Genomic DNA, 21,345 nt, shown 5'->3' on the forward strand with positions numbered 1-21,345 from the left:
GTATAGCCTGTATTATTTGTGTGTGTGCAAGGGTGGATCTTAGGGGAATTGTTACTTTCCAAATGGGGCATTATTTTTGGTCATAGTGTGCAACACTAACCTCGCTCCAGGTGCTGGTAACTCAGGCTACATCACAGATCTGTAGGTCCAAGCCTGGAGTGTAGCTAACAGGGGAGGTTCTCAGTGGCGTGACTAGGGTCCGATGGGCCCTGGTGCCCCATCCCGCATGTTGGTCAGATGTATGGGCCCTTGTAGCGTTCTAAATCTTATAAGGACATACGAGTTGCACCCACTTATCCATTATGTAGTAATGGCTGACATCTTGGGCTCCTTCTTGGTATATATGTCCCCCATCATGGTCCCATTCTAGTGTGTGTGTGTGTATGTGTATATATATATATATATATATATATATATATATATATATATATATATATATATATATATATATATATATATATATATATATATATATATATATATATATATATATATATGTGTCCTCCATCTTGGTATGCAGTACAGATGAAAAGTTTGGACACACCTTCTCATTTAAAGATTTTTCTGTATTTTCATGACTGAAAATTGTACATTCACACTGAAGTCATTAAAACTATGAATTAACACATGTGGAATTATATACTTAACAAAAAAGTGTGAAACAACTGAAATTATGTCTTATATTCTAGGCTCTTCAAAGTAGCCACCTTTTGCTTTGATGACTGCTTTGCACACTCTTGGCATTCTCTTGATGAGCTTCAAGAGGTTTTCACTTCACAGGTGTGCCCTGTCAGGTTTAATAAGTGGGATTTCTTGCCTTATAAATGGGGTTGGGACCATCAGTTGTGTTGAGCAGAAGTCTGGAGGATACACAACTGATAGTCCTACTGAATAGACTGTAAGAATTTGTATTATGGCAAGAAAAAAGCAGCTAAGTAGAGAAAAACGAGTGGCCATCGTGACTTTAAGAAATGAAGGTCGGTTAGTCCGAAAATTTGGGAAAACTGAAAAAACAATAGCTCCACTCCCGCAGACTCACTAATGGATATCCAGGCCAATCGAATGAAAACACCCACCCCCTAGGATCCAGAAAAGTGTGCAATGTGTTATAGAGTGCCTGTAGTGTTGTAGATCTGAGGGATCTGAGCCCCATCAGTGCTCTACAAACAAGCTCTGTATATGGAAATATGGACGAGACCTTTGAGAACATTTGTCAAGGAGTTTCTAGAGATTTACTCATATCAATGCACTTTATACATGTATATTTATATGATATAAAACATATTTAACCTTAGTATATACAATCATAAAAGTTATGAAAAAAATTTAAACTTTGTTTTATGCATTTATCAACATCTTCAAAAAACTTAATTTTGTCACATCTCACAATAATTCTTAAAAACTGAGATGATTAAATGATGTGATTATCAAGTAGCGATGTAATTATGAGCTCTCTTGTATGGTGCAGTATATAGAGGATCTGTTGGCTCACATCACACTACACCTGGATCTCCTCCTCTGTCGGACTTCCTGCAGCTGTCGGACTTCCTGCAGCTCTAGTTCTTTATCCATATACATTTTTCTTATTTGTTTTAGTTCTTCTCCGGCTTCCTTACACTTTTCTTCCAGGTTCTGGAATTTCTCCGTAGTGTTTTCACTTTCTTTCTTTATTATGTTGTAAACTTGGTCCATAGCATGCCGCACGTATACGTTCTTGGGATCTTTACTTGCCCTCCTAACATTTTCATCCGCTTGCTGCAGACAGGTGTCCAGGAATCTCAGGATTTCCGCCTGTGTCTCGGGGTTGTGCTCAGGCTTTTCCACCGTGTAGTTCTCTACTTGGAAGATGTTGATGGCTCCAATCTTCTTAAAATTAGAGTAACAGTCGGCAGTCATCTGTCGGTGAGTTGCGACCTTGGTGAGGACGATGATGGGATATATATCTACAAGAAACGTATTTAGATTTTAATGCAGAAAAAAGATTATTATTATAACCGCCTAGTTATGTAGTGATAAAACATCCTTTACTGCTGTATAATAAGGGCTTCTGTGGGAGATCCGTGTGGGGGTCTTGTATATTTTACCTGTGATTCTGTGAGCTTCTCGGATGAAAGATTCTATCTCCGCATATCGCTCTTTAGTGAGTAAACTTTCAGCACTGGAAAAAAAAGCAAAAATGGTTACACCCGTACTTCATAAGAATCACCAATCCTGCAGACACATAATTCTTCAAGTCTCTTCCCAACTGTCTCCAGGTTCTCTCTGTCACGTACCCGCTTCCCAGCACACGACTTGGGGTTGGCCTGCAAGGGTTAATCCACCTCCCCTCTCTCAGTCCAGCATTCAACCTCTGTCCTATGCTGTAATGGGAGCATAAATCACAGGCCACGCACCCGCTCATACACGCTGCCACCACTCACCGAACACACGGGCAATGAGTCCCGGAAATATTACTACTACTGTCTGCCAATCATAAGGCTCACATGCTATAAGGCTATGGATTCTTTAGAACATGCAAGTGTGATATGTTATGTGGGTATCATTTTGTGTATATTTATATTTTACTTATCATGGTGTTTCTCTTGTAGTATGAGTTATTTGCCAGTTGATGAATTGCTGTTATTTGCCATTTTGATACCAGCCCTCACAGTACTGTATTGTATGCTAATGACATGTTGACCTAGCTTGTTGAAACAATGAGCCCCTGAGACCTTCCCCCTCCTGACCTGTGAATGAGGAGGAGGACTTGTAAATATCAGGGAGGTGAGACAGATCAGTCTTGTTTGGAACTATGAAGTGAACACAGCACGTCAGAGAGAAAGAAGGGAATATGGACTGTTATCCTCTGCTGGATTGTTGGACTTTTATCCTGTAACTGAACTGCATTTGTGTTCTGGAATATTTTTATCCATTGTGTGGTGGATCGTATATGGACCTTTCGTACTTTTGCCTAAATAAAGGTCTTGGGATTGTTCACTCTTCGCTGGCTCTGTTGATTGTGTGGTACCGGAGAAGGAACCCGTGACAACTGGTGGCAAGCAGTGGGATCAAAAGAGGGTAACCCAATGGAGAACCACCCCTTGGAACATACGCCTTACTTCACAATACTCCCAGACGGATATCGAATTCTTGGACTTGAGATTACAAGTAAAGGGGCCCAAAATTTCTACGACACTGTATCGGAAACCTACTGCCACGAATAGTCTGTTGCACTTTGCTAGTTTCCACCCTCGGCATCTCAAAACAGGTATTCCGAAGGGGCAATTTTACAGAGTCAGGAGAAATTGTAGTGATCATCAGGATTTTAACACACACTCTCAGGACCTCACTGCACGCTTCCGAGAAAGAGGGTACCCAAAACGGGTCATTTCGCGTGCCTTTTCTGCAGCGAATCACAGTAACAGGGGGGACCTCTTACTAAGCAAGGCTAAAACCACGGAGAAACCATTGGGCATTATCACAGGGTTCAATAACCAATGGCATGATTTAAGGGGGATTCTATCAAAATATTGGGGCATTTTACAAAGTGAATCTAAATTACTCCCCCACATTGCCCCTCGACCTAACTTAATAGCCAGAAGGGCCAGAAACTTTAGGGACTGCCTAAGTCACAGCCACTTCCAGCGCCCTGTTACAAAAATCCGTAGAGGGGGCAGGTTGACGGGCACTTTTCCCTGCGGAAATTGTAGTATTTGTCCTTACACCAGTGGCAATGAAAGAATTATGGTGCCCTCTTTGTTTCCACAGACTCCCATCAAGGCCTATTTCAATTGCAGGTCTCGGAACTTGGTCTATGCGCTGGTTTGTCCGTGCCCAAAAGTTTACGTGGGCCAAACGACCCAAGAACTCAGAAAACGGGTACAGCAACATTTCTCTACTATAACAACGGCATTAAAGGACAAGTCTAAAGGAAAAACCCTCACCTCTGTGGCTGCGCACTTTTTGGCCGAGCATAATTCACATTGGGCTGGTACTAAGGTGCTTGGACTGGAGGCAGTGCATATGAACATTAGAGGAGGAGATGTTACACTGGAACTTTTAAAGCGGGAATCTAAATGGATTTTCGACTTGGACTGTGTTATTCCCGGAGGCATCAATGAAGACTTATTATTTACTGGTTTTTACAAACAATGACTTGCTTTATTACCTTACGGCCTATTGGCTTGGCTGGAGGAACTGGTGTACATGTTTGTTTTTTTTTTTTGTTTTTTTGTTTGCCTAATACATCCCACTGTCAGTGTTTCCCCGTTGTTGATGTTTTTCTCCTTATAATGTTTACTCCTAGCGGGTTTGGCTACCATTTGATAGTCATGCTAGCAGTGCATGAGTGTTTGCTAACACATTTTGTATATGCGCTGAGTATATATATATTTTTTATTTATTCATTTATTTTTCTTTATTATTATTTTTTATTTTTTATTTTTATTTTTTAGTGCATATTTCCTTTATTATTTATTTATTTATTTTTTTATTTTTTTTTTATTTTTTTTTTTTTATTTATTTTTCATTATGTTTATTTTGTGATATCTCACTATTATAGTTTGCGTATCCTTTTTTATTATTTGTCTTATTTATTTATTTCTCCATTTTTCTCTTTTGTGGGGTTTTTTGGGTTTTTTTCAGTTTTTTTGGGGTTTATATTATATTATATATATTTTTTCACCTTCATGTTATTATTCATTCTGTAACTATTATTGTGCACCACTAGGTCTTTAGGCTGTCATATTTCGTTATACTGCCAAGTATTATGCATTCTGCTCTTACGTTACCTTTTCTGTAACTAGCGCAAGCGCACATACTACAGTGCGCATGTCGCCTTGGCAACGGAGAGCGGATTACTTACTTCCGCTCTTTACAGCCGGCGCATGCGCAGTGCATACACGCCGGGCCCGGCAAGCGCGCACATTCTCCATGCGGTGCTCCCAGCAGCCTCACAGCTGCGTTTCGGTAAGTGACCGATCATTTGGTATTTAAGGGAGGCAGGACATGCAGGCATCACCCCTGACGAAGCCACAGGTGTGTGGCGACACGCGTTGGGTGCCTGCTGTCCGCACCTCCATTCCCTCCAGGGTACTCATGCCCCATTGACACTATTTGACTCTGCCTGACTCTGCCTCACAGTGGCACCCTCAGTATTTGCCAGTCTTGAGTCTTCATTTTGGGGCTCTTGTGCGTCAAGGTGGTCGGTTGTATGCATGGTGGTTATTCAAATTGGTCAGTATACTCACCTCCTTTTCAGCCGATTGTGCACCATCACATCAGCTGGGTGTGCATTATTTTTACCAACAGGTTTACTGGCTCTGTACCGTATACATCTTTGCCACTTGTGTTTCATTGTGGCATTTATGGCATTCATGTTTTTTCCTTCATAGGGTGCCAGGCAGGATTTGTTTATGATATAGGTTGGGCTACATCTGTCATTCAACTATTTGGTCATTGAGGCCACATTCATTGGGCATGTGCATTGTACTCTAACTGGGGAGGTGCGGCTTTCTTGCCCTATTTTGGGCTTGATTGCTAACATGGGGGTATTTTGCATCCCTCTTTGGTTTTAAATGTTTTTAGTGTGTTTTGTCTCTTTTTCCATGTTAATAAAGTCATGTTTTGTATCAGTATTGGTGGTGACTCCCATTCATGAGGCCTATCTGTTTCTCTCTACATATTATTGGCGTTTTTTCAGGTCTTGGTTTGAGTCCCATTGACTGTGGTGCCCCCATTTTCTCTTTGCTTGTTACATTGTGTTTATATGTGGTTGTTTTCATCCGCATCTTCGGGGTGTTGGCACATGGTCTCATGCCAATATTGGGCATTCATTATTATTATTATTCAGCATTTGGCATAGGTCACTGTTTTCCCTAATATGGATTTGGCAGCTAGGGAGGCCGCATGGAGCAGCCAGGCTAGGAATCTATTTCATGATGATAATTTAGGTGTCTCTGACAGCGGATCTGGGACCGATGATTTTTATCAGGTGACCAGGGAATTAACTAATCTGCATAAAGTTTACGCCAAAACTTGGTGGAATCTAAAAACCCTGGATGAGTACAAGCGAGTGGGCATTATCCCCAGGGGCCTTAGGGTACAAATATTCCCTGCCTGGGAGGCTGACGCTGGGTTTCAAAAAACCTGGGAGTCAGGCTTATCCAAATGCTCCTTTATCATTTTGGACATGTTGATTGAGCATGATCAGGGAGTCTTGAGATCCCTTAAGGAGAAGCTCCTGATGTGTGAGGGCAAACTAGGTGGGTTTGATCATAAAACCTTGGTGGAACCATTTCAGAGCCAGCTCAAGATGACTCTGGATGCCTTTGAAAAAGAAATTACCAGCAAAAAGAGACAAAAGTTCAGGAGAGACCAGTTGGACTTCAAAAATGGTCAGGCTTATAAATGGTCACACAAGGGGAACAGGAGATCTGGTTATAGGACGGATCAGGCTGAGACGGGTGCAGCCACACTTTCGGATATACCCTCCAGTGATGGTTTTTTATCTTCCGAAATAAGCGACACCGAAGGCACAGGAGGGGCCGCCGGAGGAGACTTGGCCCAAAAAAGGCGCACTCGGAATCGCAAAGTCTGGTCGCCCCGTCGTCCACGGGAGACGCGGCAGAACAGGAGACGTCAATATTAGAACCACCATCAACCACTGGTAAGTTGCAGATTATTAACTTATCCAACTATGCTCTAACGGAATGTGAAATTAAACTATTGGAGAAAGGTTTGTCTTTCTGCCCTACCAGTGGTCTCGACAAATTCACATTTGTCAAGGATGTTTATCTGTTCTGCAGGCAGTTAACGTTTAAATTGCTTTATCACCGTCCTTCCACTTTAGATGAGTTACCTTTGGCGGACAGATTGGTTCTGAGGGATCTCCTGGACTTATTGGAAGAGGGAGATGAGTGTCAGCCCAGAAGAAAATTTACTGGAAGACTTCCCTCACAGGCCACACCTTCTTTCACGTTATGCCCGGCAGTACAGAGCTTCTTCAATGCTGTATGCAGAGAGGTACATGACTTAAAACTTGATCCCATTAGAGGGAGAAATATTAGCCTAAAAGATCAGGCCACATTGGCAAAATTAGGTTCCAATAGGGAGTTTGTTATCCGCGAGGCGGACAAGGGGGGAAACTTGGTGATCTGGCCGGTTGACCTCTACACACAAGAAGCCCTGCGACAATTGGGAGACTTGAATTGTTATCAGGTGTTGCCCTCAGATCCTACATGTGTCTTCCAGGGTAAATTGAATCGGTTATTGGAGGCAGCTTATACACGTAACATTATCAACAAACGTGAACGAGATTTTCTTACTACCCACCATCCCAGAATCCCCACCTTCTACATGCTACCGAAGGTACACAAATCTGTACAGGCCCCTCCTGGAAGGCCGATAGTTTCTGGGATTGGTGGGTTACTTGAGCGACCGTGTGTTTTCATTGACTTTTTTCTTCAGCCCTTAGTTATGTCACTCAAGTCTTACGTCAAGGACTCTACAGCTCTCATTTTACAACTCCAGGATTTGGTGATTCCATCAGGGGCGTGGCTTGTTACCCTCGACGTGGAGTCATTGTATACGTGCATTGGACACGAACTAGGTATACATGCTGTGTCTTTTTTTCTGGACTCAAACACAACTGGTGACAGAGGACTTGATTCATTCATTCTTGATCTGCTGTTGTTTGTTCTGGACCAGAATTATTTTATCTTTGACCGGGTCTATTATAGGCAGGTAAGGGGCACAGCTATGGGGGCACGCTGTGCCCCCTCATACGCCAACCTCTTTTTGGGGTGGTGGGAGGTTACAAGGGTGTTCTGTCTGGAACACTTTTTTAAACGTCATAAAGTGGTTCCGGTATATTGATGACGTTGTGTTTATTTGGACAGGCACCCTTGACCAATGTGAAGAATTTGTGGGCATCTTGAATGACAATCCTTGGAACATACGCCTTACTTCACAATACTCCCAGACGGATATCGAATTCTTGGACTTGAGATTACAAGTAAAGGGGCCCAAAATTTCTACGACACTGTATCGGAAACCTACTGCCACGAATAGTCTGTTGCACTTTGCTAGTTTCCACCCTCGGCATCTCAAAACAGGTATTCCGAAGGGGCAATTTTACAGAGTCAGGAGAAATTGTAGTGATCATCAGGATTTTAACACACACTCTCAGGACCTCACTGCACGCTTCCGAGAAAGAGGGTACCCAAAACGGGTCATTTCGCGTGCCTTTTCTGCAGCGAATCACAGTAACAGGGGGGACCTCTTACTAAGCAAGGCTAAAACCACGGAGAAACCATTGGGCATTATCACAGGGTTCAATAACCAATGGCATGATTTAAGGGGGATTCTATCAAAATATTGGGGCATTTTACAAAGTGAATCTAAATTACTCCCCCACATTGCCCCTCGACCTAACTTAATAGCCAGAAGGGCCAGAAACTTTAGGGACTGCCTAAGTCACAGCCACTTCCAGCGCCCTGTTACAAAAATCCGTAGAGGGGGCAGGTTGACGGGCACTTTTCCCTGCGGAAATTGTAGTATTTGTCCTTACACCAGTGGCAATGAAAGAATTATGGTGCCCTCTTTGTTTCCACAGACTCCCATCAAGGCCTATTTCAATTGCAGGTCTCGGAACTTGGTCTATGCGCTGGTTTGTCCGTGCCCAAAAGTTTACGTGGGCCAAACGACCCAAGAACTCAGAAAACGGGTACAGCAACATTTCTCTACTATAACAACGGCATTAAAGGACAAGTCTAAAGGAAAAACCCTCACCTCTGTGGCTGCGCACTTTTTGGCCGAGCATAATTCACATTGGGCTGGTACTAAGGTGTTTGGACTGGAGGCAGTGCATATGAACATTAGAGGAGGAGATGTTACACTGGAACTTTTAAAGCGGGAATCTAAATGGATTTTCGACTTGGACTGTGTTATTCCCGGAGGCATCAATGAAGACTTATTATTTACTGGTTTTTACAAACAATGACTTGCTTTATTACCTTACGGCCTATTGGCTTGGCTGGAGGAACTGGTGTACATGTTTGTTTTTTTTTTTTGTTTTTTTGTTTGCCTAATACATCCCACTGTCAGTGTTTCCCCGTTGTTGATGTTTTTCTCCTTATAATGTTTACTCCTAGCGGGTTTGGCTACCATTTGATAGTCATGCTAGCAGTGCATGAGTGTTTGCTAACACATTTTGTATATGCGCTGAGTATATATATATTTTTTATTTATTCATTTATTTTTCTTTATTATTATTTTTTATTTTTTAGTGCATATTTCCTTTATTATTTATTTATTTATTTATTTTTTTTATTTTTTTATTTTTTATTTATTTTTCATTATGTTTATTTTGTGATATCTCACTATTATAGTTTGCGTATCCTTTTTTATTATTTGTCTTATTTATTTATTTATTTCTCCATTTTTCTCTTTTGTGGGGTTTTTTGGGTTTTTTTCAGTTTTTTGGGGGTTTATATTATATTATATATATTTTTTCACCTTCATGTTATTATTCATTCTGTAACTATTATTGTGCACCACTAGGTCTTTAGGCTGTCATATTTCGTTATACTGCCAAGTATTATGCATTCTGCTCTTACGTTACCTTTTCTGTAACTAGCGCAAGCGCACATACTACAGTGCGCATGTCGCCTTGGCAACGGAGAGCGGATTACTTACTTCCGCTCTTTACAGCCGGCGCATGCGCAGTGCATACACGCCGGGCCCGGCAAGCGCGCACATTCTCCATGCGGTGCTCCCAGCAGCCTCACAGCTGCGTTTCGGTAAGTGACCGATCATTTGGTATTTAAGGGAGGCAGGACATGCAGGCATCACCCCTGACGAAGCCACAGGTGTGTGGCGACACGCGTTGGGTGCCTGCTGTCCGCACCTCCATTCCCTCCAGGGTACTCATGCCCCATTGACACTATTTGACTCTGCCTGACTCTGCCTCACAGTGGCACCCTCAGTATTTGCCAGTCTTGAGTCTTCATTTTGGGGCTCTTGTGCGTCAAGGTGGTCGGTTGTATGCATGGTGGTTATTCAAATTGGTCAGTATACTCACCTCCTTTTCAGCCGATTGTGCACCATCACATCAGCTGGGTGTGCATTATTTTTACCAACAGGTTTACTGGCTCTGTACCGTATACATCTTTGCCACTTGTGTTTCATTGTGGCATTTATGGCATTCATGTTTTTTCCTTCATAGGGTGCCAGGCAGGATTTGTTTATGATATAGGTTGGGCTACATCTGTCATTCAACTATTTGGTCATTGAGGCCACATTCATTGGGCATGTGCATTGTACTCTAACTGGGGAGGTGCGGCTTTCTTGCCCTATTTTGGGCTTGATTGCTAACATGGGGGTATTTTGCATCCCTCTTTGGTTTTAAATGTTTTTAGTGTGTTTTGTCTCTTTTTCCATGTTAATAAAGTCATGTTTTGTATCAGTATTGGTGGTGACTCCCATTCATGAGGCCTATCTGTTTCTCTCTACATATTATTGAACCACCCACAGAGTGAGTACAGAAATTGGACTGTATCCAGTTTACAGGAGAGAGCCAGAGACTTGGGCCTGAACTACCAGGGACTGACTAAAGAGGCCTTAATTGACCTACTGGTGGGTGCCAGCCCGGCCACCTCCTCCCATATGTCTGAAGGACGAGCACTGGAGACGAGGATCCCCACCCCAAAAAGCCAGTGGGTGGTGTGGTACGAAGAAGAGATGGCGGTTCTGGGCCCAGGCGTCTCTCAGGAGTACAAGGAGGCTGCCCGCCGGGCACAGCGGAGACAAGAAGCAATGGAGCTTGAAAGAGGGAGTAACACAATGGGGTCATTCCATATCAAGTGATCCAAATATGAATATTTTTTTTACCTGATGTCTTTAGATTTTTTTTATTTTTTGTTTTTATGAAGTACAACTTTAGTTAATTACAAATTAAAAGTTTAGAATTTTTTTCTTCATCAGTTAATTTTTTACAGATTTTTAAAGTTTTAAAAAAGCGCCGATTTTGGCCTGGTATGGCTTTACGTTTTTTATCATCTCAGGCTAGCATTAAGATATAGAGGTGGGAGAGGCATCATTTTGTCACAAGACTATGTTTCTTTATATTTTGTTTTGGTGAAATCAAATTAAACATTTTGATGCACAATTCTGAAAAAAACGTATGTTTTAAAATTGTGAAAACATGCATGTGTCTTACTTGTGTCCTTGTTTATATTTGTACAGGGATTCAACTTGGGATCTATCACATTTGTATTTTTTTTTTTAAGCCTTGAATCATCTGATTTTATGTTTGTGTGAGTTTCTTCCCTTTTTCTTTTCAAATTACAACTTATTGCATTCAACATTTATATGTAACAATAAAGAAACCCAAAAAACAAATACTGAAGTACCAGAATAAATGCATCTTAATCAACCTGAATTCATTGAACAAGCCAAAAGATAAAAGGTGATCATATCCTCAAGTGCAACTTTCTAAATACAGTCTGATCCTAATTATATGTTAAAAACCAGATTAAAAGAACCAATATTTCTACCACCTATTTATACATGGAACAATTTTTTTTCTACTATATCACTAAACCTGTCATTTCTGAAGTGTTTAAGAAGAATAGTCCAGCAGTTAAATCCTCGTTCTATAAAATATGAACTAATCAAACAATTAATAGTAGGTTTTTACACTGGCCTGTTATCATCAATGTGTCCCTTCTAGTGGGTGAAATGTCATCTTGCCCATAAGCGCTCACTAGCAATGGCCGTTTCCTTCTGTGTCAGAGTATGTGCGGCTGTCATGGTGCTCGGCTCCACCTGAGTTATATCTGATTTTTGTTCACTTTTACAATGTCTGATTTTCTTGGATACACAAAGGACGGCGCTGGACCAGAAGGTGCAGAAAAGCCACTTCTACGTCTTCATTTTCACAATCTTTGGAGAGTCCAGTAGCCGCCAGCGCCGATCATATTCACAGGTCACCTCGCCAGTTCTGTCATCCATGGCCGATCTCGTGACGCCTTCTACCACGTCATGGACGTCACTGTCTTTATTTCCACTACATGGGATGACAGTGTGATATTGCCGAGTCCCTGTGATGGGTTCTGCTTCCTGTAACCGATGTTCTCACAAACTCTCCTCCTCCCCGTAGTCCTGGTTTGTACAATACATGGACTGGATGTTAAGAATATTTTTCTCCCTCCATTTGAGGAGTTGTTCAGATTTGGTGTGAATCTGGCCTGTGGAGGCTCGAGCTGCCGGCCTGTCATCTGCTCTGCAGTCACCGTCTACCCCTGGTCATTCTCAGCCCTAACAAAGCTTTCTCCTCTGTCCTCTCCTGCTTCTAAGCTGTAACATAATAAAATAATACAGGAATATCTAACAATCATGGATTATTTGGTAAATATAGACCTCACACTTCTACACCACAGGCTGAACAGATCTGAAATCAAGATTTTTGAACTGACACTGTTTTCTTTTTTAAAATATGATCCCATCATGATCCCAGCTTGTGTTTTGGTGCAGAAGTGGCTAGGAGCATAACAGGCACATATGCAGTTTTTGAAATTTTTAAATTAAACGTTTTTTTTTTGGAAATGCGTTTTAAAGTTTTACGCTTGCGTTCGCATAGGTAAAATATTATTAAAAAATACTCTTGTGACATCTGGTGAAAGCCTGTACAGTTCTGAGTAGAATGGTGTTTATTTTGTTTCTCTATCTCTTTTCTAGCCTGAGTTATGGGGAGAAATGTAAAGGCAGGCAACACCAAAATTCGCACTTTTTCCGAACTTTGAAAATCAATAAAAAATAAAAAAAATATCTAGAATTTTTTCTTCTTCACATTTTGCATTCCCTGACACACTATTACCAAATAACAAAATCTCAAAAGAATTAAAAATATAGTGGTAAAAATCATTGGTTCACTTGACATGGAATGACCCAATGTGGAATGTAAACCCAACGATCCAGGAGCCTCTACGGATCACCCGGACAGAGTTTAAGCCATTTGATGAGGCTTCCGGACATATGGAGGGGTTCTTCAAGGACTTTGAGCGTCACTGTTACTGTATTAGAAGAGAGATTATGTTCGCATCAACAACTTTGTACTCTTTGGATTGTATATGTGTTGATTGTTCTATTTGTACGAAATCCAATAAAAAGATGTTTAAAACAAAACAAAGCAGTGTTCTGTGATGGAGGTGCCCCATTCTGGCTGGATGCGATTGTTAGTGGGACTCCTGAACGGTAGCCTGGTAGAGGCTTACCGAACCATTGACTCACAGCAGAATCGGGATTACAACATTGTAAAGCAGACTATCCTGGATTACCATGCTATCATAAAGGGCCAAGTTCCGAGACCTCCCATGGACCACGGGGGGATCGTTTAGGATGTATGCACATAAGATGTCCCAGGCATGTCGGAGATGGCTGGAAGCAGAAAACGCCTTTACTGTGGAAGATGTTATACAAGCGTTCCTTATAGAACAATTTCTTGCCAAGTGCCCTGCAGAGGTACGGGAATGGGTCCAGGAGCGTACGCCGTGCACCGTGGATAGAGCTGCAGCCCTGGCCGATGAAGCCCTTACCATCCGACTGCAATGGAGGAGGCTTCTGGACAATGAACCACGGCCTTCTCCCATGCCCCGTCCCCCTCCGATTATATCTGCCCCTCCACCCAGCCACAGGCCAATGACAATCACAGCTCATACTCCTGGGCCCCAACAGTTCCGACCACGACCTGGGGGTATCACAGAGAGATGTTACGGGTGTGGGCAACCTGGACATTTGCAGTCTCGCTGGCCCTTAAGGATTCGGAGGGAGTTCCACTTCGTCCAGTGCATCTTGTGCACTCCATTCTGCCTGAGGAAGAGCTACCACCACCAGAGTGGACCACCGACCACGGCACCAGAGATACTCCTCCTGGAGTGTACGGACTCCGGCCTTTGTCCATCAGAAATACAGAGCAACGGCATTGCCACCTGCAGGATGTCTTAATTGATAGATACAAAGTGTCAGGATTTAGAGACACAGGGGCATTCCTGACTATCGCTGACCCCCGTGTTGTTCGACCCGAGGCAATTCACCAGGGCCCAGGAATTTCCATTGTCCTGGCAGGGGGTGTCCGCAAAATATATACAGCGAGCGTTGGTGCATTTGGATTATGGTTTTGGAGAAAAACTGTGTTGGATTGGCATTATGGGAGGACTTCCTGCAGATATCCTCCTTGGAAATGACATTGGGGAGTTGCAAAGTCATTTTGTGGGAGCAGAAGGTCCGTGGGCCTCTCACTCTTCTGAAAGAACAATTGGAGGGAGATATCGCAGATACCGGAACGCCCATCATTCCCTACGTTCTAGAGTTCAGAGACTGTCTTGCCCAGCTAGCTACCTTGGCTAATGAACATCAGCGAACGGCCCAGTCCAGTCAAAAAGCCTGGTATGACCGTAGATCCAGGACCTGGGAATTTATGGACAAGTGCTTATGATTATTGCAACCCCTGCCACTGTACAAGGAACTATAAACAGTGGAGCAATGTGGACTAAAGTGAGCAGGACACAGGTCTGTGTAGACTTAATGGCGTGCTCACTTATTATGAGGGGTAGAGGTTGTGATGGTGTGATATGTTATGTGGGTATCATTTTGTGTATATTATATTTTACTGATTATCATGGTGTTTCTCTTGTAGTATGAGTTATTTGCCAATTGATGAATTGCTGTTATTTGCAATTTGATATCAGCCCTCACAGTACTGTATTGTATGCTAATGACATGTTGACCTGGCTTGTTGAAACAATGAGCCCCTGAGACCTTCCCCCTCCTGCCCTGTGAATGAGGAGGGAGACTTGTAAATATCAGGGAGGTGAGACAGATCAGTCTTGTTTGGAACTATGAAGTGAACACAGCACGTCAGAGAGCGAAAGAAGGGAATATGGACTGTTATCCTCTGCTGGATTGTTGGACTTTTATCCTGTAACTGAACTGCATTTGTGTTCTGGAATATTTTTATCCTTTGTGTGGTGGATTGTATATGGACCTTTCGAACTTTTGCCTAAATAAAGGTCTTGGGATTGTTCACTCTTCGCTGGCTCTGTTGATTGTGTGGTACCGGAGAAGGAACCTGTGACAGCAAGGTTCCACTAATTCAAGTTTTATGCTTTAATGGAAAAGGTACAGTGCTTACAATACAAATATTGTAATAAAAAGTGACACACAAATATGCAAAACAGTTATAAAAATAAACGGGAGAAAACTTGCAGAAATGTCTAACTTTGTAGTCTGCTTTCTGCTCCCTGAGGGGGGACGAATATGGACTGGAACACATCAGTTTGGCTGCTCCTCAATCTGTGAACACGATTCTATGTATACAGGCCTAATTTATAGAGTGACCCTGGAGGTCAGATTTCTAGACCCGCCTCTCAGGTTGATATTATAATTGCTTGTCTCTGATTGGACCATGGCCACTCCACCAATGAATATATTATTTCCTCTGAAATTCTCTGTAAGTTTCTCACAGATAGTGTCCAGCTGTAATTGACATTTCCCTTCAAAAGAGCCGAAGGTGTGAAACGTTTCCCCTTCCTGGTTCTTAGCAAGACCCCCTGGCGAGATTGGAGACCGTAGACTGCTTCTCAGGATAACATATGTTGTGACCCCTGTGAGACCTGCAGTCTCAGGACAGATGTTAAATTACTGCTAGTCACACATATACATATTTCGCTACACTCAACAGACTCAAAACTCATACCGGCCTCAAAAAGGCTGGAAGTGGCTATACTCTCCCTCGCAGATCCTCTGGAGCCACCATTAACCAGGTTAGGGTGGCTTTATTTCACCCTTCATCCTTTAGTCTTACTCTGTGGTCCTCAGCAGCCACCCAGACCAACGGACATACAGTAGACGTTATTTTTACCTGCCTCTGCTCCCTATCTAATTTTGCAATTTTTGCTAGATGACTTCACATTCAAACAAGCAATTTTAACATACAAGTTGGCACTCATTTCTGCTAAAGATGACTACTTCACAACCCTCGTATTTTCCCCAAGTTTTTCAATGATGAACCTGCAAAAATGAATAAATGGAGGAAAAGTAATATTGTGTGCTCTTTTATATCTTGAGACCTACGCTGCCCACTTCTCTTGCAAACTGTGTGACGGCTTTGTGGACAGTTGGGTTCACTCCATGGGCACTGTACAGATAACACAGTCCAGACAGACGAGGGTCTCTTTTTGCAGATCACTTCAGCCCAGAAACTTGGTGACTTTCTTAAGATTGATGTCACAGTTCCACCCTTCAGTGTGTCTGGGTTGCAGTTACTGACAGCTCAGCCTTCCAATCTGGTATAGGGGTGTGCTGAAGCTGTCGGTACTTTCAATGGCAGCTTGGCCATCCATTCTGGTACAGGGGCGTGCTGAGTTGTCAGTGTGTTGATTGACAGCTCAACTATCCAGTCTGAGACTGTGAGGGGTTGGCTGTCTCCAAGTGTTCATTATTCCAGGTAATTGCCATGCTACTTAACTGAGCTGTGTCTCCCAGAACTCTGACAGATGTACATTCAGCTTGTGAGGTTTGTTCTCCTGTGCCTTAAGTTCTGTATGCTTGATCTGCTGCCTGACCTTGGACTTTGTTCTGACAATCTGCCTATTTAAGCCCTTCAGCTCTGATCTGTTGTCCTCCTGATACTCTGACCTCAGAACGTTACCTGACTACGCTTTTGTCTCTTCCTTCTGTTTATAACATACCCTCCTGGCTTCTGACTTTGAACTCCGAGACCATTCTGACTCATGGCTTGGCTGTGAGAAGTGACTAGTGTCACAATTGATCTTTGGGATGATCTGCAGTCTCTTGAATAGGGCCCTTTCAATGGCTTCAGCACTGCCAAAGGTTCGGCAAGACCTGCTCCTGATTCTCCCAGAGACAGTCCTAAAGCTCTGGATATGATCTTTAGAGCCTGGGCCCAACCATTTGATCGTGAAATTGAGCTCCTGCTCTGTAGGTAGGTTGAGGTCAGCAATGACAGCTTGGAAGTTGCTTTGCAGGCTCTGTAGTTCTCTTTAAAAGGTGTGATCTGAGGTGAAACTGTGCAGACATAAACTGTATTGTAATTGTGCAAGCAAAGGGTTAATTTAAATGTGTAAACCGTTTGGTGAGGTTTGCAGAAGACTTCTAGGCAGTGTAGATTATTGCAGATGTTCTGCGCCTCTCTCCGACTTGCCTGTTGCTAGAGAGATTCTTGTGTGAGATACAACTGCGCTCTGGTGTACGGGCATAAGGCCGACACCATGACTGGGCTCTGAGACAATTTCTGACTCTTCTGTCTCCACATAGGCGAATGGAGGTGTAGCTCACTGGTAAGGTGCTGTGAGATTTACCTACCTTCCGTATCCAACATGAAGAGCAGATAGGACCAGCGCAGAGTAAGAGTCCATAGGCGCGAATGTAGAACCACAGTGTCGGTATAATTCAAGACTTGGTTTATTGGAACCGTATAAAGAAATAATACTTGCCGGTACAATACTGTAACTTTCTCTGAAGCCGCTGATGTCGGTTGCTGCTGGTCAGAAATTGATACCTTCATGAGCCCAGCACAAGCTGTCCCTGCCTCACAGCAACTAGGGCTATAAAATGGCTGCCTTACGCAAGTGATCCACCAACTGCCATGTGAAGCCACGCCCAGTTTGAACCAACTTAATTGTAACGAACAAGAGCCAGCAGATGGCGAAGTAGCAAAATAACACATTTAGCAAGTAACAAACAAATGCAGAACTTATTTTTTTAAGATATGCAAACCAAACAGCTGAAGAGTAATCATCTCTGAGGAAACAGCACACATCTCTCCAAGAAAGTTTACAGACTGCAATAACCTACCTCGCCACCACCGGAGCTGCCACCTCACTACCAGCGGAGCTGCCACCTCGCCACCACTGGATCTGCCACCTCACTACCACTGGAGCTGCTACCTCACTACCATTGGAGCCGCCGCCTCACTACCAGTGGAGTCGCCGCCTCACTACCAGTGGAGCCGCCGCCTCACTACCACCGGAGCTGCCGCCTCACTACCAGCGGAGCCGCCGCCTCACTACCAGCGGAGCCGTCACCTCACTATCAACAGAGCCGCCGCCTCACTACCATCGGAGCCGCCACCTCACTACCAGCGGAGCCGCCGCCTCACTATCAACGGAGCCGTCGCCTCACTATCAACGGAGCCGTCGCCTCACTATCAACAGAGCCGTCGCCTCACTATCAACAGAGCCGCCGCCTCACTACCATCGGAGCCGCCACCTCACTACCAGCGGAGCCGCCGCCTCACTACCAGCGGAGCCGCCGCCTCACTACCAGCGGAGCCGCCGCCTCACTACCAGCGGAGCCGCCGCCTCACTACCACCGGAGCCGTCGCCTCACTATCAACAGAGCCGCCGCCTCACTACCATCGGAGCCACCACCTCACTACCAGCGGAGCTGCCGCCTCACTACCACCGGAGCTGTCGCCTCACTATCAACAGAGCTGCCCCCTCACTACCACCGGAGCTGCCCCCTCACTACCACCGGAGCTGCCCCCTCACTACCACCGGAGCTGCCGCCTCACTACCACCGGAGCTGTCGCCTCACTATAAACAGAGCTGCCCCCTCACTACCACCGGAGCTGCCCCCTCACTACCACCGGAGCTGCCCCCTCACTACCACCGGAGCTGCCCCCTCACTACCACCGGAGCTGCCACCTCACTACCACCGGAGCTGCCGCCTCACTACCCCCAGAGCTGCCGCAATCACCCTAACCTGTCTCCTCCATTACACTGTAGACTGTAAGACTCCAAACGCCGGGCCCTCTCTTTTGTACCAATCTCTCATTGTTAGTTTGTTCACTGTCGCTGGACGTCTTCCTCACAGCTCTGAGTCTCGCTGTGGCTCTCGCGTTCTCCCGACACTGTCAATAGGATAGTCACTCCTCATGGGTGGGTTGATATTCCTCCACCTGGGACAGTATAGTGCTTTTTTTTCTACACACATGATACTATTCGGCACTTCTAGTCTCGGGTGGAGATCCAATGGAGAAAGTCGGCTCTGCCCCACTTTACACTTGTGTAGGTTTTTTTCCTTTATCCTTGGCAACAACTCTGCATCTAACCCCAAGCGGTGGAAAACCAGTCACCTTCTTACTCTGATCCCGTTTTATGAACATTGAAGTCTCTGGAATTCCTGTTATAGGAATGGTGGTCAAAGTATCAGATCCATAGCAGAGGGTAACAATGGCCTACATAATACTGCCTTTAGTCCCCCTTCCCCTGGACTCTCATACACCCTTAAAATCATCAGCAAAATTTGCGTAAAGTTCCATAAAAACAGAATTGTGAGACGTTACCTGTATACAAACACTGGGACGATTATCTCCCTGGAGCAATCACTATATTTGTGAAACATCAGGTCTAATTTTTCTCTGAGGCTTCGGTCCCATTTTACTTCACTGTGATAGCGCATTTGACCTGTATAAGAGTCAGAGGAGACGTTGAAGGAGGCGGCGGGGTATTTGCTTGTACTCGTGAATTACTTGTTTATTGCACACATATCTGAGCATTAAGCTTCAGCTTATTAAAATTATTAAATTCAATTTTGATATATATTTTTTATGTTTACTACCTATTTTTTGCATTTCCTTTGATAACAAGAGCAAGTCTGCATTTTCATGGTTTTCTCATAGAACGTGCTAATTAAGCTAGGGCTACATAGTGACTAGTAGTGAGCAAGCATGCTTGGATAAGGTGTTATCTGAGCATGCTTGTGTGATAATAAAGTGACTTTGGCATGCTCGAATACTATGTTCGAGTCTCCGTGGCTGCATGGCTTGCAGCACTTCAAACAGCCGCAACACTTTCTTGCATAACAAACAGGCGATCCTCACACGTGTTGCAGCTGTCGATCAGCCACGAGACCTGCAGCCGCGGGAACTCAAACATAATATTTGAGCACACAGAAGACACTCTATTATCACAAGAGCATACTCGCTCATCACTAATGATGACACAGTCGGGGTTACATAGATAATGCAGGTACACGGGGTCACATTGTGACCTGCAAGGTACTGCTACCGCAACAAAAAAAGTTGCAAAAAATCCAACTTTTTGTGGCAACAAGGCAACTCCAATCAACATCATTATGCTGAGACTAAAAGCGGCATAGGGTGATCTGTGCCAACACAACTTTGACATGCCCAAAGTTACCGTAAGCGTAGAGCTTCCCTTTAGGGTACTTTCCCATATAGCAAAAATTTGGCAGAGGTATTTACAGGATTCTATTGTAGGAATCACAGGCAAACGTTGCAAATAATTTTTACAGTGTAAATTGACAAGAGCATTGACACGTGGCAATGCCCCCTAACATAGACAAGAGGGTTAGCAGACATACCCATCTGGGCGGCCATCTCTTCCCGCTCTTCCGGGCTCATTTTGCCAAGCCCTCGGTTATCGGTGATGAGCACTTTAGATGACAGGTTATAGTCCTTTCTCTCCATAGTGATAGGTTTATCAGACTTCCCAGATCCAGCCACATTGGTAAAGGTTCCTCCGTGGACAATATTCATGGACGTGTTAATAAAAGAGGATTTTCCGTGCCCCTGCATCCCAAATAATTGCAGGCTGACATGTTCATACTTAGATTCTGGACTGTAATCATGGAGCCTTTGCAGTGACGAGTCATTGCTTACCGACTCCGCCATCTCTCTAAGCAAAAAAGCAACAAGAAAAGACATAAAAACCTACAATATTTATTACACTTATTAGACGTAATACCAAAGTCACCTTTAAAGGAAATTACATGTTAATATTCTAAGCCCATGCACTTTAACAAATAAAGTTCAGTCTCCGAGAGTTGGTTGGACGGACTGTAAGGATATGCTGCGAGTTGTAGTCCCACAGCAGCTGGCGCGCTAAACTGCAAAGAAACACGAGGAATAAAATCCACCGAACCCAACAAAAATAATCCATTTTAATATAGAAATAATGTAGCTGCATACAGCTTGGACCTACCTGCCTTCCGAGAGAACTCCACAGTCCTCAGGAACTGCTGAAGCACAGATAATATGCTGGTAGAATTTGCATGAAAGGTAATAAAAAATGGCAAAGTTCCTGAGACCATGTGTAATTACAAGATTCTTCCTGCTGTTTACAAGGAAGGAATGAAAATGTTTAAAGATATGTTAGAGGAAAAGGTACAGATACATTGTACTGTACTTTGCCTCTTAATGTAGCTGTCCAGACACAGCTGTCGAGTGACCTGGGACCAGGGACTCCTTTCCTGGCCCTACACTCTGGGGCACCCTAGCTCGTCCTGGGGCCCTTCGTCTGTCCCCTCCTCCACCCAGGGAAG

The 21,345-nt window shown here is 43.8% G+C and overlaps 1 protein-coding gene across 1 annotated transcript; it reads right to left on the reverse strand.

Annotated features, from left to right (window-relative positions):
* Nucleotides 1–1,321: 1,321 nt before the first annotated feature.
* Nucleotides 1,322–21,173, reverse strand: LOC143785353 (uncharacterized). The gene is made up of 5 exons (XM_077274127.1): nt 21,006–21,173; nt 20,386–20,699; nt 19,346–19,466; nt 2,085–2,158; nt 1,322–1,943 (listed from the first exon to the last, which is right to left on the reverse strand). The coding sequence occupies exons 2-5, from the start codon at nt 20,693–20,695 to the stop codon at nt 1,489–1,491; spliced, it is 960 nt and encodes a 319-aa protein (XP_077130242.1). The 5' UTR covers nt 20,696–20,699; nt 21,006–21,173; the 3' UTR covers nt 1,322–1,488.
* Nucleotides 21,174–21,345: the final 172 nt, after the last annotated feature.

The sequence above is a fragment of the Ranitomeya variabilis genome, chromosome 7 (assembly GCF_051348905.1).
Source record: "Ranitomeya variabilis isolate aRanVar5 chromosome 7, aRanVar5.hap1, whole genome shotgun sequence".
In the NCBI taxonomy this organism is placed as follows: Eukaryota; Metazoa; Chordata; class Amphibia; order Anura; family Dendrobatidae; genus Ranitomeya; species Ranitomeya variabilis.

Excerpts from the sequence above, each read along its gene's own strand:
- LOC143785353 (XM_077274127.1), bottom strand. The coding sequence starts at position 20,695 with ATGGCGGAGTCGGTAAGCAATGACTCGTCACTGCAAAGGCTCCATGAT. Across the intron at positions 2,159-19,345 it reads GTCCCAGTGTTTGTATACAG|TGCTGAAAGTTTACTCACTA; the intron begins GTAACGTCTCAC and ends TTTTTTTTCCAG. Across the intron at positions 1,944-2,084 it reads AGAAGCTCACAGAATCACAG|ATATATATCCCATCATCGTC; the intron begins GTAAAATATACA and ends CGTTTCTTGTAG.